This window comes from Chelonoidis abingdonii, chromosome 20 (genome assembly GCF_003597395.2).
Source record: "Chelonoidis abingdonii isolate Lonesome George chromosome 20, CheloAbing_2.0, whole genome shotgun sequence".
Classification (NCBI taxonomy): domain Eukaryota; kingdom Metazoa; phylum Chordata; order Testudines; family Testudinidae; genus Chelonoidis; species Chelonoidis abingdonii.
The window spans coordinates 3,050,722-3,078,470 of NC_133788.1; the positions used below are offsets into that span (position 1 = coordinate 3,050,722).

At 49.2% G+C, this 27,749-nt stretch overlaps 1 protein-coding gene across 2 annotated transcripts in view; it reads right to left on the bottom strand.

Moving 5' to 3' along the window:
- The window catches only part of HIP1 (huntingtin interacting protein 1), a 70,527-nt gene extending 43,370 nt beyond the window's left edge, over positions 1-27,157 (bottom strand). For both annotated transcript variants that reach the window (XM_032789683.2, XM_032789682.2), the window contains exons 1-4: positions 26,572-27,157; positions 6,124-6,187; positions 1,585-1,727; positions 329-385 (exon numbers count right to left, since the gene is read on the bottom strand). In XM_032789683.2, coding sequence (XP_032645574.1) covers positions 329-385; positions 1,585-1,727; positions 6,124-6,187; positions 26,572-26,589 — 282 coding nt within the window. In that variant the 5' untranslated portion in view covers positions 26,590-27,157. The remainder of the gene's footprint in view (positions 1-328; positions 386-1,584; positions 1,728-6,123; positions 6,188-26,571) is intronic.
- Positions 27,158-27,749: the final 592 nt, after the last annotated feature.

Consider the following 27,749-nt stretch of genomic DNA (forward strand, 5'->3'; position numbering starts at 1 on the left):
TCTCTCTGGGGGGAGACGCGAATCACACTGACAACGGGGAGCGAGCTTCAGCTTGAAACTGCTTCTCCGTGATACAGGCTTCCACCACTCGCAGCCGGGGGAGAGAGACACTCTGGGCAGCCTTAGGGCAGGGGAAGGAGGAAGGCAGCTGTCTGCCTAGCTTCAGTCAGGCTCTGCCTATTGCTTCATAGACAAAGTACCTGGCAAACCACCACCAGGGCTTGCTGTTCTTCCTTTAAGAGGCGCAGGGCTTCCTAGCACCACCTCCCAGCATGAGCGCCAGTTGGCATCCAGGAGGAAACTCCCCCATGGCAAGCCAGCCACTCACCCACATCCTGCTCATGTCGTTCAGCTCGTTCTTGTACCTCACAGAATCTTTGAGGACCTGGAAGGGAAAATGAGAGGAGGCCATTGGAGAGTAAAGAAGGGGCACAGAAGCTGCCAGAGAGCCAGCCATGTTCACGGGCTCCTGGCCCCAGAGGGGAAAGCTCTAGCTAGTGGGGCAAGTTTGATCTACTGATTAGAGCAAGAAATGAGGATCAGGACTCCTGGGTTCTATTCCCAGCTCTGTCCCAGACAAGTTGTGTCATCATAGGCAAGTCACTGATACTCCATGCCTCAGTTTCCCCATCTGTACAGTGGAGAGGACCATCCCATCTTACCCACCTCATACAGGGCTTTATTTTGTCACTGACTGTAACTGGCCTGAGACTCTCTGATGGAAGGGGGTGGGAGGCACAGCATTACTGTTGTTGAAATCCACATGGCTGAGGGAGTGGGCTTTCAAGGCCTCTAGCAGAGCGGAGAGGAGAGAATGAGGGTGAGCAGAGCGCTGGTTGACTGGCAGGGAATGGTGAGGGCTGCAGGGTTAGTCCTGGGGTGACTACTTGTCTCCTCCTAGGGCTCAGCTTTTGGATTAGGGGGGCAGGGGAGGCGGTGATGCATTAACCTTTTCTACTCTTGTCATTGGTCTGCTGCAGAGCTGGGCCTGACAGCACTCAGGAGTGTGCAGGGGCCACGGCACAGCAGGACAGAGAGGCTGGGGCTCATCAAACTCTAAGGAAGTAGGAGTCGGAAACATATAATGTGGGGCAGGTTAGAAAGCTGGGGGTGGGGGAACGGAGGCAATAAATGCAGACATATTCCCACTCTGTTCATCTCCCCTCACTCCCCCCACTTTCCAGTGACGAGTGCACACTGGCAACTCCAGGAGTGCACAAATCATGAGACCAGCTTAAAAATCACAATATTTTTTAATAATAAATGGTTGGAGGATTTTTTGGACCTTCCCGGCTTTGGGACCTTTAGGAATTGTGCTTTGCTCTGCAACTGGTACTTTTTTTTTTTTAAATGCAAGCTGACATTCTCATAGTCACAGGACTCCAGGAGCTGGGGCCTTAAGAAAAACACCAAAATATTGCAAAGCCCACAATAAAAGTCACAAGAGTTGGCAACATTTGGGTGGCCTCTCAGGTCTTCCTATTCCTGACCCAATAGGGGCTGAAAGCACTTGAGGCAATCACAGTATTCCTTTCCTGTGCCGCCCCCCATCTGGGACTATCAGCAACACGGCCGTGCACGTACATTTGGGTGTCCATCGCGGAGGAGCTTGTGGAACACGTGGCAGAACTTCCAACAGAGCACGGCATTGCTGGAGAGGGGCAGTCGGTTGACGACAGACCAGAAGGTCTGAGCTCCTTTCTCGTGGTGGGTTCCCAGGATGCATGGTGAGAGGAAGGCTAAGGAAAAGCCAATGCCTTAGCTCGGAGTGCACAGGAGTGACAGGGACACCAACAAAACACAATAGCCCAGAGACAATAAGGCTTGCTGGCTGTCATGGGATAAAAGGGAAGGTCCTTTCATGGCTAGAGAAATGGTTAAAAAGACAGGGAAAAAAGGGTAGGAATTAATGGTAAATTCTCAGAATGGAGAGGGGTAACTAGTGGTGTTCCCCAAGGGTCAGTCCTAGGACCAATCCTATTCAATTTATTCATAAATGATCTGGAGAAAGGGGTAAACAGTGAGTGGCAAAGTTGCTGATGATACTAAACTACTCAGATATGTTAAACCAAAGGCAGAGTGTGTGAAGAGCTTCAAAAAGATCAAACCACAAAAACTAAGTGAATTGTGGCAACAATGCAAATGAAATTTAAATGTGGATAAAATGTAAAGTAACGCACATGGAAAAAATACACCCCAAACTATATATACACAATATGATGGGGCTAATTTAGAATTACAACGAATCAGGAAAAAGATCTTGGAGTCCATCGTGGATAGTTCTCTGAAGATGTCCACTGAGTGTGCAGAGGCGGTTCAAAAAAAGCAAACAGGATGTTAGGAATCATTAAAAAGGGGAGAGAGAATAAGCTGAGAATACATTTATTGCCCTTAGTATAAATCCATGGTACGCCCCAATCTCGATACTGTGTACAGATGTGGTCTCCTTCACCTACAAAAAAGATATCTAGTACTAAGAAAAGGTTCAGAAAAGGGCAATTAAAATGACTAGGGGGTTTGGAGAGGGTCCCATCACGAGAAGATTAAGAGGCTAGGACTCTTCAGCTTTGGAAAGAGGAGACTAAGGGGGGATATGATAGAGGGTATATAAATCATGCGAGTGATGTGGAGAAAGTGGATAAGGAAAAGTTATTTACTTATTCCATAATCCAAAATAGGGTCAACCAAAGTGAATTAACAGTAGCAGATTTACGAGGAGAAATAAAAGGAAGTTCTTTTCACATAGCGCAGTCACGTGTGGAACTCCGTACCTGAGGAGTTGTGAAGGCTGGGACATAACCAATAGTTTAAAAGGACTGGATAAATTTCATGGTGGTAAGTCCATAAATGGCTATTAGCCAGGAAGGTAAAAGAATGGTGTCCCTAGCCTCTGTTTGCAGAGGATGAGATGGATCGGCAGGAAAAAGATCACTTGATCATGCCTGTTAGGTTCACTCCTCTGGGGCACCTGGCATTGGCCACTGTCGTAGACAAGATACTGGGCTGATGGACCTTTGTCTGACCTGGTTATGGCTGTTTCTTATGTCCCAAGATACCCCCTCCCATCTTCTGGATCACAAGGCAGCGTGAGGTAGAGAGCAACAAGGAAATCCCCTCCGTGGAGAGGTTTCTACACACACAATGAGGGGGAAGGATAGCTCAGTGGTTTGAGCATTCCTGCTAAACCCAGGGTTGTGAGTTCAATCCTTGAGGGGGCCACTTAGGGATCTGGGGCAAAAATCTGTCTGGGGATTGGTCCTGCTTTGAGCAGGGGGTTGGACTAGATACCTCCTGAGGTCCCTTCCAACCCTGAGATTCTATGAACCAGCACAAGTCAGCAAAAGGCACTAGGTACCTGGAGTGCACAGGCCCTGCTGTACCGGGAAAGGAAGCAGGATACTTTCAGGGCACCAGCCAACAACGTGCTTCCAAACCCAAACCAGTCAGCAGAGCTGCTGGAACCCACAGCCGCTCTTCCTCTCTCCTGGCTGCTTTCTTCCCCAGCTGTCACTGGAACTGCCCAGAAACCCCCTGCCGTACACACACCTACTATGTACCATCTGCCCCTCATCCGTCCTGGGCCTTCAGATCCCCAGCCCAGGCTGCCGAGCTGAAGCAGCAGCTGCTCCCCCCTGTGTGGGCCAGCCACTAGAGGGAGAACGTGACACACACTGCCTGTGGATTACTCAACTATTTGCTAGAGCAAAGGTGGGTGGGGCGCCACAATTCCTGGGTTTGATCCCGGCTCAGGGAAGACAGAAGGATAGCTGCAGATAGGACAGCAAAGCTCACAGATTTGGCACCGTCAGTCTAAAAAGCACCATGGTTGAGTGACTGAAATTTGGGTGTGCTAAATTAAAGATCTGGGGTCCACATCAGTTCTGCCTCCAGCGACCTTGTGCAATTTCTCAGTCAAACTGGGAGGGGCTCATCCTTGTCTGTCTCAGAAGGCAGGGGGCTGAAGCCTGGGTCAGCAATACGGGGTGTGAAATGCACAGAAGCAGAAGTAGCAGTGAATGGAAGAGATGAGACTTGGACTCACGATCCCTGGATTCCAGCCCTCTCTGCTCTCCCTTGACTACAAGCTGTTCTGCAGGGGAGGTGAAGCAGTTTCTCACTGCCCACCTCAGTAGATCAGGCATCGTGATGAAGTGTAAATACAGAACGTCCCATTAAATCTGGTACACTTGAGAGCTCTGTTTACAGGCCATGCAGGTCCTGTCATGTGAGGCCAGTGCAGACCCCTGCGTAGTGCTCTGGGGAGAAGAACAGCCATGCTAACTCTTGCTATAGACTGGGAATGCAGAAAGGGGATCGGCCTGACAGGCAGCCTGCTGCACCAACAAGCTAAGAGCCAACAGGACCACAGCGGAGCTTTATCTCCAGGCCTGGGGTCCTCGGGCACTAACAGCTTTCCCACTGAAAACAGGCCTGAGACAAAAACAAAAAGGCCCCATGCAGAATGCCAGACTAGAAACAGCCCTGCAACAGACACCCCACCGTCAGATAAATCAAGGCGGCTGCTTCTGTAAGCCGCTGGAGCTTGTTTCTCTTCAGGAAGGTGGAATGAGCATAGCCCCACCAGCTGAGCTCCCCATACAACAGCCAGCCAACCTGCAGCCCAGAGCTCAAGCCTCAGCTAGGCAGCAGAGAACTTCAAACGGCTGGGGACGTTCTGGTCTTTCCCAGTGAGGGAGAGGCGACAGGCCGTTCCCAAGTCACTGCCTAAGGCCCAAGGACACACTGTGCCATGGGGGTTCAAACCAAGCAGCCCCGCTTTCCAGCGCCACGCCCTCTCCCCTCCAAAGAGACTCCCCCCGGGAAGATCTCCCCACGCCCACACTGGGGCTGAGCCCCCAGAGTGTCTAGGAGAATTCGGTCTGCCACTGAGTCCAGGCTGGTCTGGGGCCCTGTCTCTCCAGCTAGGGGAAACATCAGCTCCCAATTCCCAGCAGTGGCAGGTATCGCTCGTCGTGAACCCTTCCATGCTTTGACAGCAATGGCCTAGGAGCTTCAGCTACACTCTCAGAGGATCCACCAGTCCCCAGAGCCTCTAGGCTGAGGTCTCGCCTGCCCCCACTTGCCTGGCCCTGGAGCTGGGATCTGGGTGATGCCGAACCTCACGGGTTCAGAAAGCGAAATGCTCCCCAGTTCTTCTCCCTACAAAGTGGAATGATTTGGAGGGCACCTGCTGCACGCTCCTGGCTACCGGTCAGCCGCAGAGCTGCCAAAATACATTCTTCTTCAGAGGGATCTGAACTATTCAGACCTTTGGGCTGTTCAGGCTTAAGCACACCTGGTATTTATAACCGCACTAAAGCTCATTAAGGTGGAGGTAACAAGCAAGGAATGACAACACCCTCCCTCTTCTTGCAACTATGGCCCCTCTGCCTGGCTAGGCCTTTCCACGCTAACATTTACCACCATTGCTACCATTGGGGCAGCTCTGGGGTTGGGGGAGAGAGGGGGGAAGGGATAGCAGTGTGGAAGCACCAAGCCTGGACACAACTTCAAGCAGCAGCTGGCATAGACCTGCTCAGAGCAAGGCTACAGCACTGGGAGAGAAAGGATAGTGCCGTGCCAGAATTACTCACCACCACCCTCCCCTGCCCACTCGGACTCTTCCGTTCAGGAATCCCACTCTTCCTCCTGCTGGGTAGAGGGGATCCCAGTGGGGTTTTGGCTCTAACCCCTCCATTTAGCAGAGGGGAACCCTGAGACATCTGTCACAGCCAATCCATGAGGGGCTCTTGCTATGATGGCTGCTCTCTGCCCAGGGCCGGCTTTAGCAGGTGTGGGGCTCAATTCGTACTCACCCGGCAGCACTCCGAGTCTTTGGTGGCACTCAAGGACTCGCCGCTGAAATGCCGCCGAAGACCCGGAGCGATTGAAGGGCCCACTGCCAAAGACCCCCCAGAGTGCTGCCGGGTAAGTAAAAATTAAAAAGGCGCCGGTGCGGGGCCCTCTTAGGCATGGGGCCCGATTCCAGGGAATTGGCCTAAAGCCGGCCCTGTCTCTGCTCACTTCCACACCTGTACCTCCACCCGGCCCCAGCTGCCTTCCAGCCAGTCTCCAGTCGACTCCCACACTCGCCTGTGCTGCGGCCAACTCTGAAAAGGATATTTCTGGCGTGTTTCTCCTTGACAGCCACTTCCTGTGTGTTAATGGCCTTATTGATGCTGACAGTCTGAAAAACAGAAAAGGGGTATGTGAGCATTAGCTGTGAAGGGCATGGGGGTGGTCAGGGTCACAGGTTGATTCAAATCCTCCCACGGCCACGTACACAGCTCCCTTTGCTTCCTGCACCTGTTGATGGCTGGTATCGATCCAGGCGCCTGTCTCTGGACGAGGCCATTCTCCCATGTCAGCTGGACTCTGCCAACTCCAGAATGCATTTCTAGGAGCGGTCACGCTCAGCTGATGCCAGGATTCATTTGCTCAGCACAATAACGAGGCAATTAAGCAGTGACTACAAAGAATAATCCCTCACACCTGCCCCTCTCCGGCAAGGGAAGGGCAAAGAGAAATGAAGCCAGTCAGACCCACTTCCCTGCCCTGGGACAATGGTCATGGAGCCAGCAGGCTCTGGCTAATGGGGGGGCAGGGGGGGCTGGGAGTCACCATGCTGTTGGTGCCAAATGCAGAGGGCAGCTGCCCAGGATAGCAAGGACCCAGTCCTAGGCATGCAGGAAACCCAGCCCTTGGATCCCTGGCACATTTGGGAGGAGACAGGCTAAGTACTCTAGTGCTGGCAATGCAGGCTTCAAAATGCAAAAGGAGAACTGTGGGGTAATGGAGCCCAGGACAGGGATGGAGGAGAGAACCCAGCTCCTGGTTGCCCACTATGCACGGGGAGATGAGGCAGGGCAGGAACCACCCCGTTAACCTTCCCCAAAGAGGGCAAGGAGGGGAGCCAATGGTGATGCTGTTGCTCAGCTTCCCCCCAAGCCTGCACAAGGAAGCAGATAAATCCTCAAACCACTGGGCAAAGTCCCCTCCTCTACACGCTGCTCACCTGGCACCTCGGGTGATCCCAAAACCAGGGAGACTCACGGGAAGGAGAGGGAGCAGCAGCAAGGGCCACCTGTCTGACTGACTCCCTCCTCCTGATCCGCCACACTCCTATAAGCTCAGAGAGCCACGCAACACATAGCTTGGCCCAAAGCCTGCAGGGCTCCTCCACTTCTAAATCTGAAAGCTCCCTGCCCTGTGCTGAGGAAGAGCCTGCACACAAAGCTGAGACAGGGCAGTGCTTTGAAGTCTGAGCCAGACCCAGTCCAACAAGGGTCCCTAGAGCAGGGGACTCAGACAGCAGAGATCCGGCAGGTCCCACTTAACCCCACTGCTATGTCTCTTGGACCGACTGCACTCCAGGGGCAGGGCTCTACTGCTCCCTGAGGAGATGAAGAGGGAACCCCTCCTGACAGAGGAATGGGTTTGGTTAGTCAATCCAAGTTCCTCTTTCCTTCACACGGTCCCATCTCTCCTGCTTTCACCCTCTCACATAGTCTGGGCAGATCCTCCTCTGAGCATTACACCCTTCCCACGCTTTCCCTCCTTGGGCCTTCCACCAGGGACTGAACTAGTCCTTGGGGCTCTGCTGCTGCCTTCGAGAGCCCAGGTCCAGCTTTGGCTCAACCCTTTGTTGGCTCCCTCCGGAGTCTCCACAAATCAGTTTCACTGCCCTGTCCCCTAGCTGTGGGAGGGAGGGCTGGAGAGCAGCCCCTGAGCCTGGCAGGGCAATGGCCATTAGACCTGCCCCAAGGGGCAGCAGGGGCTCTCTGAGCAGATACAGCTGCAGTCAGACATGCCTGCCACACGCCTCCCCCTGCCTCCCATCAGTCATATTACGGTAACACTTGGGAACCCCAATTGAGGACCAGGGCCCCACTGTGCTAGAGGCTCTATAGACGTGATGATTGAGCCAGTTCCTACCCCCAAGAGCTCCCAACCTGCATGGCAGACAGGCCACAACCCCCAGGGGAATCTGGCAAGGGGGTGAGGCAGGAGGCTGTGGTTGCGATCAGCCCAGCGGAGTTTGGCAGCAAAGTTAAGGTCTCAGTTTGCCTCACACCCAACCCATGCCCGACTGGAGTGATCGGTTGGAGGAGGTGAGCTTTACAGGAGGGATTTAAACAGGATAAGGTGGTAGCCTCCCTGCTCCAGCCCTGCCCACCTCACAGCCCCAGCTGCCAGAAGAAACTCCCCTATCTTGGGAAAGCTTCCACCTGTACAAGGCAGTGCTTCTCCCCAGTGACCACACCAGCCTAGAGGAATGTAGCCACGACACTGCTTGGGCCTGCCCATCCCTGCCTGCTAACAGAACTCAGATTGTGCTGGGCTGATGCACTCACTGGGACACAGCACAGTCCTAGTGATGTACCAACCGGGCAGCACGGCCTGGGATTTTACATCCCTCCCCAGGAACAGACAGTGACGCAACGGGGAGAGGGGCAGATTTCTTCTGGATTCAGCTGTCCCCTGACACAGTAGTACCCCTCTCAGTTCAACAGCCCCAGCTCTGTTCTGCTCCATGTGGTTTCCAAACACAAGCTGCCTGAAGAACTAGTGTCTGCCCACTGTTAAGCATGGGTGAATCTGCTCGCCATGGATCAGCGTTCATGCCATACTCCCCACCAGTACCCAGCCTGAGACAGGAAAGCTAGTGATCCGACCAGTGAGCAAATTCGGTGAGGAATCCTGAGGTGCACTGCACATACGCCAACAGGAAGAATCTGCTCCAAAGCCCAGCAGGAGCCGTGCAGGGCAGGGCAGAGAGCTCTCCCGCACCGGGAGCTATATACAGAGGAGCTGCCATGGTACTTAGTTACAGTATGTCCTCCCTCACTCGACCAGGGAGTGCAGTGCAATGTTCCCCCTAGCCTGGGGGTGCCCACAGCATCCTGAGCCCACCCCCAGGGAAGGTGAGCTTCTCAATGACATAATAGGCAAGATCAGCCTGTGAACCCTGAGAGGATCCGCTTCCACAGAGTTAGAGGAGGGGATTCCACACCTGCTCAGCTGCAGTAGTGAGAAGTATTACAGTGAACCTGGGCATCAGGACCCCTGGGTCCTTATCCCTGCTAAGTTTTATTAATCTCTTCTCATACAGAAGCAGTTCCATACCCCTAATAATTTTTGTTGCCCTTTTCTGAACCTTTTCCAATTCCATTAGATATTTTTTGAGATGGGGTGACCACATCTGCACACAGTATTCAAGCTGTAGGCGTAACATGGATTTATATAGAGGCAACATGATATTTTCCGTCTTATTTATCCCTTTCTTAATGATTCCCAACATTCTGTTTGCGTTTTTGACTCCTGCTGCACATTAAGTGGACGTATTCGGAGAACTATCCACAGTGACTCCCAGATCTCTCTCGAGTGGTAACAGCCAATTTAGACACCATCATTTTAGATGCATAGTTAGAATTATGTTTTCCAATGTGCATTACCTTGCAGCATTGAATTTCATCTGCCAATTTGATGCCCAGTCACCCAGTTTTGAGAGATCCCTTTGTAGCTCTTCGCAATCTGCCTGGGTCTTAACTATCTTGAGTAGTTTTGTAACATCTGCAAATTTTGTATAATCTGTTTACACCTTTTTCCAGATCATTTATGAATATGTTGAACAGTACAGACCCCTGGGGGACACCACTATTCACTTCTCTCCATTCTGAAAACTGACCATTTATTCCTACCCTTTGTTTCCCATCTTTTAACCAGTTACTGATCCATGAGAGACCTTCTCTCTTATTCCATGACAGCTTCCTTTGCTTAAGAGCCTTTGGTGAGGGACCTTGTCAAAGGCTTTCTGAAAATCTAAGTACACTATATCCACTGAATCCCCCTTGTCCACATGCTTGTTGACCTCCTCAAAGAATTCTAGTAGATTGGTGAGGCATAATTTCCAGTTACAAAAACCATTTTGACTTTTTCTCAACAAATTCTGTTCATCTACGTGTCTGACAATTTTGTTCTTTACTATAGTTTCAACCAGTTTGCTCAGTACTGAAGTCAGGCTCACCAGCCTGTAATTGTCGGGATCACCTCTGGAGCCGTTTTTAAAAATTGGCATCACATTAGCTATCCTCCAGTCATTTGGTACAGAAGTGGATTTAAATGATAGGTTACAGGCGACAGTCAGTAGTTCTGCAATTTCACATCTGAGTTCCTTCAGAACTCTTGGGACTTGTTACTGTTTAATTTATCAATTTATTCCAAAACTTCCTCTAATGACACCTCCATGTGCGACAGTTCCTCAGAACTGTCACCTAAAAAGAATGGCTCAGGTTTGGTAATCTCTCTAACATCCTCAGCCGTGAAGAACAATGCAAAAAATTCACTTAGTTTCTCCGCAACGGCCTTATCGTCCTTGAGCGCTCCTTTAGCGTCTCAATCGTCAAGGGGCCCTGTGGTTGTTTAGCAGGCTTCCTGCTTCTGATGTACTTAAAAGTTTTTGCTATTACTTTTTGAGTCTTTGGCTAGCTGTTCGCCAAATTCTTTTTTGGTCTTCCTAATTATATTTTTACATTTCATTTGCCAGAGTTTATGCTCCTTTCTATTTTCCTCACTAAGATTTAACTTTAAAAATGTTCCATGCAGCTTGCAGGGATTTTGGTGCTGCACCTTTTAATTTCTGTTTAACAAAGTTCCTCATTTTTGTGTAGTTTTCTTTTCTGAAATTAAATGCTACAGCGTTGGGCTGCTGTGGTGTTTTCCTTGCCACAGGGATGTTACATTTAATTATATTATAGTCACTATTATCAAGCGGTCCAACTATATTCATGTGTTGGACCTGATCCTGTGCTCCACTTAGGACTAAATCAAGATTTGCCTTTCCTCTTGTGGGTTCCAGGACTAGCTGCTCCAAGAAGAAGTCATTTAAGGTGTCAAGAAACTTTATCTCTGCATCCCATCCTGAGGTGACATGTACCTAGTCCATATGGGGATCATTGAAATCCCCTATTATTACTGATTTTTTTATTTTTATAGCCTCTCTAATCTCCCTGAGCATTTCACAGTCACTATCACCATCTGGTCAGGTGGTCAGTAGTATATCCCTACTGATATATTCTTATTATTTGAGCATGAAAGTACTATCCATAAAGATTCCATGGTACAGTTTGGTTCATTTAAGATTTTTACTTCATTTGATTCTACGCTTTCTTTCACATATAGTGCCTCTCCCCCGCCACCCGCCGCCCTCCACACAACCTGTTCTGTCATTCCGATATATTTTGTACCCTGGTATTACTGTGTCCCATTGATTATCCTCAGTCCACCAAGTTTCTGATCAATATCCTCATTTAATATGAGGCACTCTAGTTCACTCATCTTATTATTTAGTCTTCTAGCCTTTGTATATAAGCACTTTAAAAACTTGTCACTTTTTAGCTGTCTAACATTGTGTGATGTAATTGAATGGGACTCTTTTTCATTTGATTGTTTCTCATCACAACCTACCCTTATTTTATTATCTTCCATCCTCTCTTCCTTACTAGGATATAGATAATCTCCATTAATAGATCTTCCCCTAAGGGATGTCTCTGTCCGAACCACATGCTCTTCCACATCTGTCAGCTTTCCCCCAGCCCTAGTTTAAAAATTGCTCTCTGACCTTTTTAATTTTAACTGCCATTAATCCAATTCCATTTTGGTTTAGGTGGAGCCCATCATTCCTGTATAAGCTCCCCCTTTCCCAAAAGTTTCCCCAGTTTCTAATAAATCTAAACCCCTCCTCCTTACACCATCGTCTCATCCACGTATTGAGACCTTACAGTTTGCCTGTCTAACTGGCCCTGCGTGCGGCCCTGGAAGCATTTCAGAAAATGCTACTATGGAGGTCCTGGACTTCAATCTCTTACCTAGCAGTCTAAATTTGGCCTCCATTAACCTCACAGTACGTTAATGGGAGAAACAGGCTGGCTCAGCACAGTCAGGAGATAATTACTGACTCAGCCAATTAAAGTGGTGGGACTAATTCCCTCCTAATGCCTGATGTACTTATAGTCCTCCCCAAATGTTACTAACATCCTCGGTCTCAGGATGGCCCCCCCTGTGGCTTCAGCACAACAGAAAAGGACTGAGGAGAGTGCATTGGGGGCTTTAGCAGTTACACAAAACATATGTCCCAAGGCACAGCAGACAGAGACCCTTCTGCACAAGCACAGTTGGGGGGCCAAGTGCCTCCCACAGCAAACATCTCTCTGCCACTTGCAACAGCGTAGCATTTACAGGTAGCAAAAGCTCCAGTCAAAGCTGAGACGCAGTTTCCAGTTTAACCCACACTTTACAGTTACTCAAATACTGCACAGGAATTCCTTTTAGGGTTGAAATGCCCCCCACCCCACCACTGTGCAAAGGTTCTCTCCCTCCTGCATCTCATATAATGCACTCATAGGAGAACATCAGGACTGTTTATCTCAGCGAGGGAGGACAAGCAGCCAGCCTGGGAGAAGGGTGCTTCGGATTTTTAAGGCAGTACAGATTCACAGATTTGTAGATTTTAAGCCCAGAAGGGACCATCAGATCCTTTCGCCTGACCTCCTGTAGAACACAGGTCGCAGAATGTCACTCGATTCCCCCATGCAATACATTGTCAAAATGTTTAGGGTGCCTTTAAACTTGCAGAATTTGTGGGACCTGGGCAGCCACTCAGACATCCTTCAGAGGCACCTGCCTGGCTCCAGGGATGCCTTGCCCTTTACCATGTGGCCACTGTTCCCTTCTGCCTCCCCTCATGGGCTCCATAGCCGGGTACCCACCCAATCCTCCCTCGAGCATCTTTCAGTGTGGCTCAGTATTAACTTGCTTAAACTACACTGAGCTCCCTCTGGAGCAGTTCAGTGGACAGGTGATGGGAGGAACTAGTCAGCACAGGAACCGCCAAACTGGATCACACCAGGGGCCCACCTAGCTCAGTACCTGGATTGTGACAGTGGCCAGCAGCACCAGATGCTTTAGAAGCAGCTGAAAGAAACCCTGCAGTGGGGAATTATGGAATAACCTGGCTCTGGGGGAAACTTCCTCCGAGGCTGCTCAGTTTGCAGTCTGCTTATGCCCTGAGGAAGAAGAGCATAGATAGCAGGATCCAGATGGAGTCAAGAAACACCTTTAAAACACTGCTCTTCCCTTTCTACGCATCTAACTTGTATTTATAGAAAGCAACTAACTGCAAGAACTACAGGTAAAGCAACACTACGCGTGAGGGATTAGCTCAGGAGAGGTATCTCCTGCACTGGTACAAGGGGCACACAGACAGGTCACAGCCTGCATCTAACACCAGCAACAGGGTCTGAGCTTTACATTTAGCAGCAGACGACTTCATGTGTGTACACTGTCACTGCAGGAAACGGACTTCAGTGAACACAAAATTTCAACCTGCCTGTTCCAGCCTCACATTCACTGCTTTTGTATTTACTTTTCTCACTCTCCCTTTTTTAAACACCAAGACGAATGAGGAAAATAAAACCAACTTCGCAAAGGAAGGTAGCCGGTGTTTGGGTCTGACCACTGGAGCGTGAAACCTAAGGCTGTCCAATCAAATCAGAGACAGGCCAGCAAGAGTGGATCACACTCTATGTTTCCCCGAAGTGTGAGGTAAGAGTGTGCCCAGGGTTTTGGTTGGGTTAATTCAAATAGACAGACAAGGTCCTTTATCTAACTCTATGATCATTACACTTCACATTCATTCCAAGCTCTGAGCTGCAGGTGTTACTGGCTGGCTCCTGTCAACCTAAAGCGAGGTTCATAAATCCATATCTAGACACCTAAATAGTCACATTTCCAAAGTTGAGGAGGACCTGCAGCTCCCACTGACTCCCAACGGGACAAGGACAAATGTCACCCAGGAAGAGGATGGTGCTTTAACTGTAGAGGGGAGTGTGATAAAAAGGCAAGCAGTGCAGGGAGGAGAGAAGTACTGAAGAGGGGAGAAGGCAGAGCATAGGACCAGAGGGGCATGGGGTAGAGAGCTGCTCCCCTAAAATAGTTCAAACTGCGGTGAGGAGGAGCAGGAGAAATTTCAGACCAAAAGGTAATAATCAAGTATCTGAAAACAGAGTTTAGAGTGAAATCTCAACCCTGACTGCAGCATCCAGACCTCAGTACTGTAATCTCACTGTTGCCAATGTGCTACTGTTGGCAGCAAGTTTTAAGGAAAATCATAGCAGGCTTTATCATTTAAATGCCGTGCCAAAATACCCCCTTCCCCGATCTGCCACCTGATCCAATAGGAGGCACTATGAACTAGGGCTGCTTGGAGCATGAAAATCTAGGGCACTGTACGTTTCTATCTGACCCAGGGGGATTAAGTATGAAGCTGTCCAGTCAAGACCTCTGTTCAGCGCACCCTTTTCATTTCTTCAGCAACATGAGGAGCAGTGGCTGGAGAGCGTGATGCTGCTAGTTAGGGCTCCTGGCTGCCTGAGGCCACAAGCACAGCTGACAGACATAGTATCACTTTGAAAGAGCTTTGCCTGAAGGGACTCCTCGGTGCAGCTGCGCTTTGGTGAATGAGGTCTCTCTGGCTGCGTGTTGCAGAAAGCAAAAGCCAGGGAGTCTGAGGCACAGGAAGCCTCCTTTTCTTGCCTCCAAGGCAGTTCAAGAGGCGTGCTCTTTCCCGGAAGGTTAAGGAAGAATATGCATGGGACTCAGCATTCTTAAGGCCAAGAGTTTCCTGGAGCTGGGACCTTTCAACGCTCCCTGAAAGAGCAGCATTGTAAAGCACTTCCTGCTCCAGCAGCTCTGTATGAAGCTGGTTCCGGAGAGGCAATTATCAGCAGCAACACACAGGAAGGCACGCTTTATCCCACCAGCCCCTCCCACATCTCCCCAAAACAGCGTCTCTCCCAAAGAAAATGCTGAGTGTATTGCTGGGGGAAGAAGGGCACAGGAACTGTTCACTAAGTGCAGACAGAGTTCTGCACAGTCACACACCCATCCAATCTCTTGGCAAAGCCCCAAGGCCACAGCTGGTTCAAGATCACAGACTGAAGCCCTTGGAGCATTGGCCTCTCCAGTCTGCTGATGTGTGGAGAAAAGTGAGGGGGGGAGGGGGGAATCAGTGCCTCCCAAATTCCTCCCATCTTGCGCCTCACTAAGGCACCTCAGCCATCCATTCCTACAGCATGACAAGTGTCCTTGGGCCAATTTGGAAGCTAAATTTCAAGCTAAAAATTCCAGGGCTGGTTTTCCTGTTAAAGTAAGGAAGAATTTTCCATTAAAGAAAGATCTCCTAACAGATCAACAATATAGGGAAGATAGTGCAGAACTGGCAACTGACCTCCACCCTGAAGTGACACCACATGCGACCCCCCGATTGCCAGAAGCAAGGTAACAAGAAGTTCATATAATTTCAGCACTTTCCAACAGAGCTCCTGGAGGGAAAGCCTTGGGGGGAACCAGGACCCTCTGAAATGACTCCTAACAAACCTGCTGCAGGAGGACAATGCTGATTGGCAGCTCTGATGTTTGAACACAGCAGGACCAGCCATTGTCTGGCAGCAACCAGCATTTGAGGCTTCAGAGCAAGGTCCCTGATGTGGCCTTTGTTATTTTACATACTTCTATCATCTCACCTTCAGAGACCTAATTTCTGGGTGAGATGATAGAAGTATGTAAGTGCAGACAGACTGGTCCAGCCCAGGCAAAGGCCTCCAGTCTGGAGACAGAGCCAACATCAGCAGAAGCAGTCAATTACATCACATAAGGCCATACAAAGCTAGTGGAACCTTGACCTCCAGGTGAAGCTGAAGCCTATGACGTTCATACTCTCTGCCTTTAATTATCTGTGGAGTCACGAGGCTTGGTGCGTCGGGCTTTACGCATTCTGCACCTTTCAGTCAGGCTGTGGCTACATTTGCTCTTTCACTGCAGCTGTCTCCTGTACACACTGCGGGTTTCCCACTCAGCACAGAATCCCAACTCGATGCCAAATGGATTCAGAGGCCCTCAAAACCACTGGATGTTACTAATATTCATCTCTTCTAGACTCCAACTACCTTCCCAGAGAGTTCCAAAGCCAGACACTTGGCAGGAGGTATGAGCTGAATGTGTGGGGAAATGACAAAGCTGCATTTGCCAGTTTTGCAAAGAATTTATCCCAGCTCAAAGCACCACCACCAGACCATGGGGAGGACATACAGAGCTTGGGAGGAAAGCAGTTTTATTGCAGCCACCCGAGTTCAAGAGGCACACGCATTTCAAAATGCTGTCTGCCCACAGGCCCAAAGCATACCTAACTGCTTTGTGGCACTTGCAAAGGGGCTGGAGTTGCTACCTGTGGAACAGGCAGATGGGGCATCTCACAGGATGTAGCCCAAGGAGAGCACCGTGCTCGCGGCTAGCAACAGTGGTACAAAACTAGCCCTAGTGACTAGAGTTGCAAAACTAAGTTAAAAAAGGCTGAGGTATCTCATAGCAGATCTTGTTCCATCTTAAAAGCAAAATAAGCCTCCTCTCACTAGACACACAGCCTTTCGCCCAACTCCCTGACTGACAGGCCACCAGCCAGCCATCAAGGGGAAGCACATTTCAGTTGCAAGCTACCACGCTGCAAAGAGCGGGGGGCTACTTCAGGCACTGCCAGACTATGACTAAATCCCCCGCATAGTAGCACCTTTTCCTAAGAATGATGAAGGGATGCCCGCTCCACTGCCTTCGTTTTTGGGAGTGGCAGAAAGGTGCCTGGCTTTGCTCACTGATGTACAGCTGCTCCGGGCTGCCTCCCTTCACCACCACTGCTTCCCTTCTGAGAGAGTTCCCTGACTAGCTCTGTGGACCAGGAAGCTCCTTGCTCCAGTTTTAATCCTGTCATAGTTGCTAGAAGATGCTTTGCTCTCCAGGGCAACTCCAAATGTGTGTCAGATTGACTGTTAGACCGAGCTTCCTGGGGAGAGCATCTCCCCTGACCGGGCTGTTAAATACTAGATATTAATGTGGAAGGGCATTTGTGCTGGTGTCTGGGAAGCCCAAGTCTTTCTGAGTGCTCACAGGCCCCTCAGAACTGGAGCTGCTCAGTGCTTTTATTAGTGGGATGTTTACAAAAAGACCATGGGCTTCTGGCATGTGGTCAGGAATCCAGGCACAACTGGACAAAATCTAAGTCAGTTTCCTGTGAAAACCATTGCAGGGGAAAATCTGGACGTGGAAAGTCTGCTCCGCATTGCAGTAACCTGTCTGAGAGCCCTGGCAGATTGGAGGGTATCAGCAATTCTGCAGTGGGGCAGTTCTCATATCCATTGCATACCTCTCCCTTTTATGAAGGAGAGATGTTGCAAATCAGTTCCTCTTTTCAGGCAATGGTGCAAACAACTCAGAAACCCTGAAAGGAAAGAGAGAGTAGAAATCTTCTCAGCCCATGTGACTCAGGATTCATTTATGCAACACGTACAACAACTGAGCCAAGGGACAGGGTTACAGCATAGCGAGAGCTGTAATGTCATCAAAACTTAACAGCATCCCCAGAACTGAGTTATAGTCCGGTGTGAGTTCACTGTTAGGCCCAGAACACAGTAGCACTTTTAACAGTATTCTACCCAAGTCAAGGCAGGACCCTGATTGTGTCATACCTGTGATGTATATGAGGTCTCAGCATGCCAGAAGCACTGTGAAAGCTGCAGGCATGCCCAAAGCAGAATAAGGAACGGTCAATGCTACAGGTGTAGAAATTACCACCCTGCAGTGAAGAGTCCAGGCAGGAAGTCACAGGAAACAGGGTAGGAAATATTTTGTCTAAAACTCCTTGCCCTGGTGCAGCATGAGTAGAACCTGGCCAGCATGCTGTTGGGTTGCCAACGTTGCGTGCATTTGCTTCCTGTCCACTTCATTAGCATGTGTTACAGGAAGTATGTGGAAGCAGTATTCTCCCTTTCTGGGTAAATTGGTTTTGCTGTGGTTTGTTTGACAACCTCAGCCCCTCCCCATGACATTTCCAGAGTGGAGCCTTCGCAGTGACTTTTGGGAATCAGTCCTAGGACACTTCATGTTGGACACTAAAATGAAGGCATCAGAATTAGTGGACACTTAAAAATTTTGGCCTAAGAGATGTTCCCCGGGTTACACAGCAAGCTAGTGGGAGAACCCTTCGGCGGCATGCCCGTGGGAGGTCCCCGGTCCTGCGGATTTGGAGGCTTGCCTGCGGGAGGTCTGCCGGTCCCACAGCTTTGGCGTACCTGCTGCCGAATTGCCGTCGAATCCGCGGGACCGGCGGACCTCCCACAGGTGTGCCGCCGAAGGCAGCCTGACTGCCACCCTTGCAGGGACCGGCAGGGTGCCCCCTGTGGCTTGCCACCCTAGGCATGCGCTTGGAGCGCTGGTGCCTGGAGCCACTGCTGATTCTCTCCAGCCAATCAGTGCCAATGGCTCTGGGGGCCAGACAAGATGGCGGGGAATGGAGGATGCTGATTGGCTGGCTGGGGGGACAGAGAAGGGAAGTAACTAGTGGGTGTGGAAACAGAAGTGACCCAACTATTCTGCAAAACTAAAAATTATATAAAAAAAGGTAAAAACATGGTTGCCATCGCTTGAAACCAGCCCTACATAGAGGTCACGTGGATGATACACACATCCAAATCAATCATCACAGCAGGACGGAGCAGGGGACCGTGGCTGCAAGGTCAAAATGTATCTGTATCCAGCAAGGGAAACACATGAGACAAAACTCAGGAGCAATCATAATAGCTCTCGATCCATTAGTGTGACAGCAAAGACCCAGAGCCACAAGCAGGATCACAACCAATCCAGAATTGCAGCAGGATTTCTAAAATAGCTCTCTCATACACACATGCACGCACTGGCAGAGGTCTCAAATCTGCCAGGCACAACCCCACAAAAATTACAAGCTTAGTGTACTTTGAATTGCAAATCTACCACTAGACAAAGAATTGTTCCGGTCTAGCCAGTGGCTGCACGGAGATTTCTCAGGTCTCCTTTCAGTCCAAAAAGGAAATGAATGTCGACTATGGAATCCTGCACCATCACAATTGATTTGGAAACACTAAGTAAGTTCCAGGGCAAATCCTCCTAGTAATGCTCCTCATTGCTCCTCAATTCTTTTCTAAAAACGGCTTGCTAAAGGTTATGCAAACTCCCAGAAAGTTTTTTCAGCCAAGCTGCATAGCACACCACAGTATTAGGGGCCTCGAGCCATGAGAAAGATACGGTCCCACAGAAGTTCTCTATAAAACGATAATCTATGAACGAAAAGGAGACAGGACAGTTCAGTTACGGCCACACAGCTGTCTCTCTCGAATCACACTGGAGTAAGGTACCGCTAGGTGTGGAAGGGACATGTAGGAGTAAGGGCAGGTGTGTGTGTGTGGGGGGGGGGGGGTTTGGAAGGGAGGGAAAAAGGGGCTGTCTTTTTAATTGGGTATAAAGGACAATTTCTCAGATTTAAGTTTCTCTCTTTAAATAAGCAGCAAAAGGCAAAACCACACAAACACACACAGGCAGCTGTCCAAGTTAACACAGTCTCCGAAAAGGTTTTCCTCCATCGAGTGCTGAACAATCTCGGCATGATTAACAACGTGAATGGGAGTCGAATGCTCTTTTGGTACTAAGGGGGTACTCTCCCTCATCCTTTGGAAAGTAGAGTTGCTCTGCTCTGCCTGCAGTTCCTTCCTAAAAGCAATGTCTGAGCAGACTCTTCTGAAGCACGAGAGCTCTCAGCAGCACAGCCGTGATGACCTTATACAGTAGCAGCAAAAAGAGCACAGCCCTGTTCCTGTACACAATGTGAGCAGAAAGGAAATGGAGAAAGGAGTGTGCAGCCAGAGCAGACCACAGAGGCAGGTGGCATGCTGCAGATGAAGAAAAACCCACAACCTTCCAGTGAAGTTGTAACAATTACTCCCCAAGAAGAGATGGCAATAGTGAGGGACACAAAAAGGTACCATTCTTTCCTGGCCATTTCTCCTCAGGTCCCAGCCAAAGGATGAATTTGGAAATGAAAAAAAAATTGCATTCTTCCAGGACCCTCCCAGAAACCAAGCTCTGTGCACAGGAGATCTTCATAATGTGATTTTCCCTCCTCTAACTTGCCTGCTTTGATCAGCAGTGAAATAGTGAATACTGCTGACCTGTAAATAATCAACATTAGGCTTCAGAGTGAACACACCATTCAGATAAGTGGGGCACTCATGTGTCTCTCAGAGCTATAGTTTCAGGCTGCCTGAAGACTCATGGAGATATTACTGCATCGGCTGATGCTTGGCTCACAATCTGAATCTTGACTTCACAATTGCAAGGCCTGCAGATGCAAATGACAACTGATCTTCTGGAGAACAAAAATGGCAGCCTCCACAAGAGCCTGAGCACTGAGTGGCTATGAGCTGCCCCCTTTGAGCCTTGCTCCCAGCACAGAAGGCTCCAGGGACAGCTGGAACACCATCTGATTCAGGGAAGAACGTTAATGCTACTTGTGGTACCAGCTCTTGTTGCTAGCAGAGCTTAGGAGTGAGAAGAAAAAGGGAGAGGCAAATTGGGGACTGGGAAGACAGGTACATGGAAGCGAGATAAGTGCCTCCTGTCACAGGGGCAACAGAGGAGGGACCAAGTCACCTACAGGTATTTGGGCTTTGACCCTTGCCTTGGCTGCGGTGTTTTCCACACCATTGGTAGGACCCTGTCCAGCTCAGGCATATTTCTGAAGGGACTCCTGCCAGGCAGACATGCACACTGGGGGCTTGTGTCTTGGGCAGGAGTGTGCTTTCAGACAGCATTTCCAATCCGCAGTCCCCACTTCTCGCTGGTGACTCAGCAGCTGCGCTGGCACTTTGGAAGAGCTGGGACATGGCTCGTGCTTCTGCTTCATGCCAGTTGGGGCAGAGGGCTTCCCAAACCAGTGGCAAGTGTTGGAAAATATCTGGTGGTCAGATTCACTTGGGGCAAATCCTACTCTCTCCATACGAAGATGATGATGAGGTGTGTGGGTGCATGTCTCAAGAGCAGAAATACACCTAAGTGTAGCAAGGCTTGACAGAATCTTCAGAACACTGCAGAGGGAGATGGGCACTGGAACTGGGACATGTACAGCCATTGCATTTGAACTTACCCCAGGTAAAGATCTGCAAAACAAACCTGTAACTGGGTAGGCATGGCAAGGAGAACCCATCCAGCTAAAATGTGATAAGATATTGTAGATTGTGGAGAAGATATCAGGGGTTTCAGTTCTGATATCATGGTGCTTGGGAAGAGAATACTGACTTCTAAGGTTAATTAGTGAGAACAGTTTTGGTGGAGTGTGGCAGGGCAGAAATCAGGAGGGAATACAGACTGGAAGAGAACTCAAGGCAATTGTTGTTATCGGAGCACCCAGTGAATTAGAGGTGATGGGAGGGAAAGGAGATGGGTTACAGAGATAATAAAAGACAGATGCTAGACCCTAATAAATCTGAATACACAATTTAATCCATTGTGATAGTGTCTGAACCAAAATGGTTAGGGCCATTAGAGTTCTCAAATGCAACAATCCATCCAACTTACTGAAGGGTTTGCTTGGATTCTGTCCAAGTAATAGACAAGTGTCCTTACTCCAACTCATGTAATCTGGCCTCCGTTGAATGGGATTTAGGAAAAAAGACTGGAGGCAAAGCAGATTGATTTAGGTGGGATTTTGTCGTCACAGTGGGCAAAAACTTAAGATGAAGTCACAAAGGCATCATGTCCTTGCAGTCTAGGCCTCTCTTGGGAGTTTCTGTCAGAAGGGCTCAGATTTCATTGACAGTGTAGCTGAAGCCACCAGAAATGCCAGCTGAGACTGTCTAAGTGCAGCCCAAGGAAATGGGGCGAGGGTGGCTTTTAAGCCACCTTTGTGCGAGTCAAGTTCTGAGCTTCTCAGTGGGGTTGATGTGCTTCCTTGTATAAAGCAGAGCAGCCTGGGAATGCTTTATAAAGAGCAGAGTAATGAATTGATGAATAAATATGTCACAACCACATTAGAAACTTTCCCTCATGGATGCAAGAACACTGAGGAATCAGTGCAAAAGCATGGTAAGCTGCAAGCACTGCCAGACAGACCCCGACAGTGGCCAGAGATCATCCCAGCCCCAGCAGAAATAAAAAGTAAATCAAGGATGAAACTGGGATCAGACAAATAACAGGATCAACATTTTAAAGAATGGACAAATCTTGGGAATATCGCCTCTTCAAACTGGAAGGTTTCCTGGATCCAAAACGGTACTTTCCAACCTATGCAGAAAACTGAACCAGTAAGTACCCACAAAGCAAGCAGCCTGCTGAAGAGACTTCTGCTCTGTGTGAAATATCAGTACATGAAAGGTGACCTGGGATCTGAGGGAGGATGAACAGAGGGGTCTCCGGATAGGACTAGCAGGTCCAAAACCTGCTCATGGTTCTCTTGTTGAATCTTCCTCAAGACTTTGGAAAGGAAAGGGGGAAAGCTGCATCTGCCAGTGAAAAACATGCAAGTTCAGATTCCGGTTCACTCTAGAGCGGAACCCGCCTCCTTACCAGCCCTTGATCTTTTGGGTGACGCGGAATGAGCATGTGTCCCTCCATGCTCTCCATCATCTTCCCAACAGGGGTAACATCACAAGAATAAGAGGTGAGAGGAAGGAGAGCTCCAGAGCCACATTTTCTGTGGGCCATAAACTTTCTAAGGGAGGCTAAAAGGTGGTTGTAGGTCAAACAGAACATCAAGGCCACCTAGACTTGGGAGCTTCCCAGCCAGGAGGTCCTCTAGAAGCAGAAGGGTCCACCTTTACTACAAATAAAGCACATTTCTTACTTCATGCCTTGCTCCCACGGAACAGAGCCGGGTTCAAAGACACGGGAGCTCTAAACGAGAGAGAAGGAACTTTCCTGCAGCCCAAATGCCCCCAATTAGGAAACAAGTGGGACTTGACTCCAAAGACTGAGCTGGGTCCTGCAGAAGTTCTGAGTGCACAGGGCTCCCAAGGGTGAATCCAGCAAGTGATCTCTTTAGAAAACATCTCAGAAACCAGAGAATCCAGACACCTTAGATCCAAAGACAACCTTATCCTGCTCCTCTGACTTCCTAGGTTCTGCAGAAATAAACGTGCTGCGGTGTGACGATACTCCACCAGCATACTTCTAAAGCAGCAATGTTGCTCCCAGTGCCCTCAGAGTGCAGGCTGCACCTGTCTCAAGTGTGCCAGACAACGGCACTCTGATACTCCACAACCTTCAAAAAATCCTCCAAATCTGGCCTAGAGGGAGACTTCTTCCTCTTCTCAGTTGAGACACTAGAAAGGCAAGGCTGAGATTCAGATCACAGAGTCTTGGTCAAATACCAAGACTATTCAAATTTCATCCATTAAGGAAACTCAGCCCCTCCATCCCCACTTCACAAACACAAGGCATAAAAGCCATGCAAGCATGAAGGTATCAAGCTACACTTTTTATTTTTTGAACACTGCTCTTATTATGGGCTCTCTTATGGTGCTCCTCAACAGAGGCTATGAACACATCTCGGACTTTGCTAGACACATTGCAACAAATGGCCACAAACATGTATCAATACACCCCTACAACTGCCAAATACAGACTAAAACTGGTGTGTGTGGGAGACAGCGGTTCGATGACCATGAGAGCTGGCAGAAAGAGTAGAACTGAGGGATGGTTAGAAAGCAGACCCGTTTATACCCTCCATTCCAGAACAACGCAATGGTGGGAGATACAGGCATGGTCTATTCATATCTTACTACTCTCAACAGTTTGTTGTCTTGTGAGGTAAGGCTGTAACTCCTAGAAGGGGGATCTGCAGAGGTACTTTTGGCTCTGGTATCAACTCCTACTGTCACCAAACAGCAAGTCAATTAACCTCTATGGCTCAGCATCCCCACCTGTCAAGTGAAGATGACAATATTTAACTACCTCGCAGGGGCCTGTGAGCATCCGTCAGTTAACATTTCCACAGCACTTCAAATATTAGGAGTCCAACATAATTGCTAAGTATTGTTTTTACCCATCACAGCTTTGAACTTTCAGAAGTCAGCAGACAACTGAAACAAGCCAGTAAATACACAGATAAAACCTGCACCTTATTTTTGACTGGCACAAGCTAGGATATTCCCAGGCAGTGCATCCCAGGGAATTACTGCACTTCTTGAGCAGCTGTTTCCCCAGAAAAGCCCCCACTGGTCTCATTGCTTAAATACTGATATGAGTCTGATGTCACTAGCAGCCAATCAGCTAAGCTGGTGGCCCATGTTGCAGAGCCAGTTCACAAGCATGCCCAGAAGCCTTCTCTGTGTTAGCAGAGTTTTGTATTTTATGTGGGGATTTCATGCAACAATAACCTTTCACTGAACACTTCTTTGCTTAATCTCTGTGCTTGCAGGACAGAAGGTCACTGGTCCCCTGCGTTTTCTACGCACAGCGTGTAACGACAAGTCTCCCACAGCCTCCAGAATACTCTCAATATTCGATCGCATCAAGCAGCTGGAGTGTGCTGCAAAAATAAGCGTTCGGACATTCTTGGTATTTATAGGACACAACAGGAGCCAGAGTCGTTCTGGCTCTGTCCCCCGGGCTTTAGGGTGTGCACTACTGGAAAAGGCTGGAGTGGAGATCCCTCAAACTCTCCGTACCCAAGAATCTAATCTCTAGAGGAAAATTTCTGCAGCAATTTGGCATCATAATAAATCCTGCATCTTGGCAGGGGATTAGACTAGATGACACTTGCAGTCCCTTCTAACCCTGTGATTCTACCATCAAAGGAAAATTTTGCTGAGAAAGGAAATGATATTTCAGTCCTTACAGAACCTTCCACTCAGGATGAACCTTGCTCTTTGGGGTAGCCAGTCATATTCTCTCACCAAGTGCATATTCTGAAGGATGCTGCCTGAAAACACCTTTCCAAGAGGAAGGTAAAAATCGAGCGGTGCATGATGATCCGACAGTACCTTACGCTCCAATTTCGCCACACATTAGTTAAATTTCAAGCAAGTAGCTACAGATTTTCCCTTGCTAGAGAATGTGTTTCATTCATGTGGGTGAGCAGCGTGCTTGTGAATTAAGCAGGTCCTAAGCTTGAATCCAAAACAGAATAATGCAAGGTCCCAGGTGTGAAAAAACCTGACATCTAATCCAGTACACGGACAGTCAGACTGTTGAGGGTAGCAACTGGAGTTTTTGTCAAATTCCTTCCCCCCAAACTTCTGCTGAGAAGCAAACGAGACGCAGGTCTTCTTAAAAGAAAAAGGAATCCCTCACCACAGCAGGCAGATGTGAGAAAATGAGAGGAGTGTGCAATGCATACATTTATCTAATTAAGTACCAAGAACCATACAACCTAATGCCTGGCAGCTGATGGGTGCCAATATCTCAGAGCTGCAACCCTATGGAAGGCTCATGCTGGGTGATTGTGAGAGCCATGGGTCTGATCCCCAGAAGTGCCTCGGTCCTCTCTCTGTTTGGATTTTTATGATCTTGAAAGGGAGACAGATCAAGAATAGTTATTAGGACTGCACACTGTGCTCCCTCCCCCCACTCAGCTCTGCCAATGCACCGGTGTCCTGACCCACGCTGGCCCCTGCTATTCCAGCTCAGAACTACCACATCACTCTGCACATGAAAGCCTGCTTTGCAAAGATTACCATTATTACTTATTATTTGCACTATGAAAGGTTAGTGTATTAACCGAGTGCACCACCTAGTAATTACCCCACACAGCTATTTTCGAGCGGAAAGTACATTTGCATCCAGCACTTGCCTTTGCTCTGAACAAAAGGCAGGCACCATGGATCAGCTCCCCTCTTCTGTTGTACTCAAAGATCTCTCTGCAAAGCACAGAATGTGTTTGAACCTTGCCCAAATGTGCATAAGGAACTCGCAGCAGCACCATACATGGAGACTCAAGTCCCTAAGGCACAACCTGAATGGTGTTAAACTAGAAGACAGAGCAACAGGGAAAAACAAGTTCAGATGGGTGGATGTGAGTGAATCCCAATTCCCAACACTCCACTTGATTCAGGCAGAGGGGCAGAAACTCAAACACAGTAATAAGACTTCGTCTGAGGATCAATCCCAAAATAACTCCCAACCCCAGAGAGCACAATGCTTGTATTGTAACAATTGCCCCAATGCCCCCCTCCCCAAAGGCACTTCTTGTTTTCCCCACATATTAAAACAATGGGAGCCAAATTCTGGGGTCTTTAATCTAGCAGAACTCCCCATGACTCCACTGGAAAAGAGTTTTGCTTGATTAAAGCCCCAGAATGTGGTCCAGAGAAACTAAGTACCACGGAATTGGACGGTGAGATGTATTTGGGTAACTTGTAGGCAAACTCCTGAGATTTCCCTTCACAAGGCCTCCCCCCCTGCCCCATCCTTCATTTGCACTCTCACAATATCAGTCTTCTGAGTGTTCCCAAACACAATCACACACAACAGGGGCTAAATGGACAGGGCGAGGAGTGATGACAACAAAATGAACCGGACTTAAAGGGAAAAGCACCTTGAGATGCAGGTGCTCCGACAGATCCAAGAAAGGGGATTAAAATGAGCTCAGTGGGCAAACCACGGCCAGGCTAAAGGGATGCTGGAACTGGAAACATGCACTAAGAGCAACTGTTCACTTACCATCTTGCCCACCTCCATGGCCAAGGGCTGCTCCCGGCTCAGAAATCCTGAAGCTTGAAGATCACAATATCCAAGAAGAAAGAGCTCCACTTCCCCACCCCCCGTTCTCTGAATGCTCAGAGGCTCGTCCGGTTAATACGGTTCTGAAAAGCCCATGCTGGCAACCTTGCAAATCAGCAACAAGCGCCGTCCGAATGGAAATGCTGGGGCAGAGGAAGCATGCAGAGGGGACGGTATAACCCTGAAAGCAGGGCCAGCTTGCAGGCTGAGGAGTGCCCCGAACAAGGCAGAATTGAGCTGGAAGCAAAGGCAAGGTGAGGGGCAACAAAGCACCCACTCCCACGCGCTCCAAACAGCCCAGGGATGGCACAGCCCCTTCGGCAAGGAACACAGAAATTCGCTGGCTGCTCGCTCGCTGTGGATCATCCGATATCAGAAGGAGGAGAAAAAGAATCGTGTGGCTGGAGCCAGCCTGCTGCACTCAGCCACAGGCTGGAGTGTGTGATTTGAACAACAAAAGAGCTCCTCTCTCCAAGCCAGGATGGAGCTGCTATTCAGAGAGAGAGGGCGTGAGCGGGTACGTGTGTGTGGCCAGGGGACCGGGGCTACTGACAATCAGATTCAGGAAGTGGAGGCAGGGCTCTCCAAGAAGTGGGATGGATTTGGTCTCCCTCTACATAGATGCTCTCTGGTTACCACACACTCACTCGCCTGGACAAGGGCTTGCCAGGGTTAGCAGTGTCTTTCCAGGAAAACCACACGGGGGTCTACGCAATAAAACACCACCGAGACCTGCCCTTCTAAGAGCATTTATTGCTGAGTCTTCTAAGCCAAAACACATCCGTGAGGGGAGGAGAAAGTGCGGAGGAACAGCATAATGAGGAGGCTGGGTAGCCTAAGGAGGCTGATCCACACAGTCACTCCCGATGAAGTGGGCGAAAGCTTATGCTCAGATAAATGTGTTAGTCTCTAAGGTGCCACAAGGACTCCTGTTTTTTTTTGTTTTTTTTTTTTTTTTTTACAGTCGCTCCAGTCTCAATGCCGTGGCTGGGCATTCTCGGAACACGCTCCAACCCACACTTCGGTTTTTGCAAGTGGCCTGGATGTCCTCTTGTGGGGAGGACCCACAATCAAAGGTCTCTTCAGTCCAGGAGCAACCTTCACGGGAACAAAGAGGC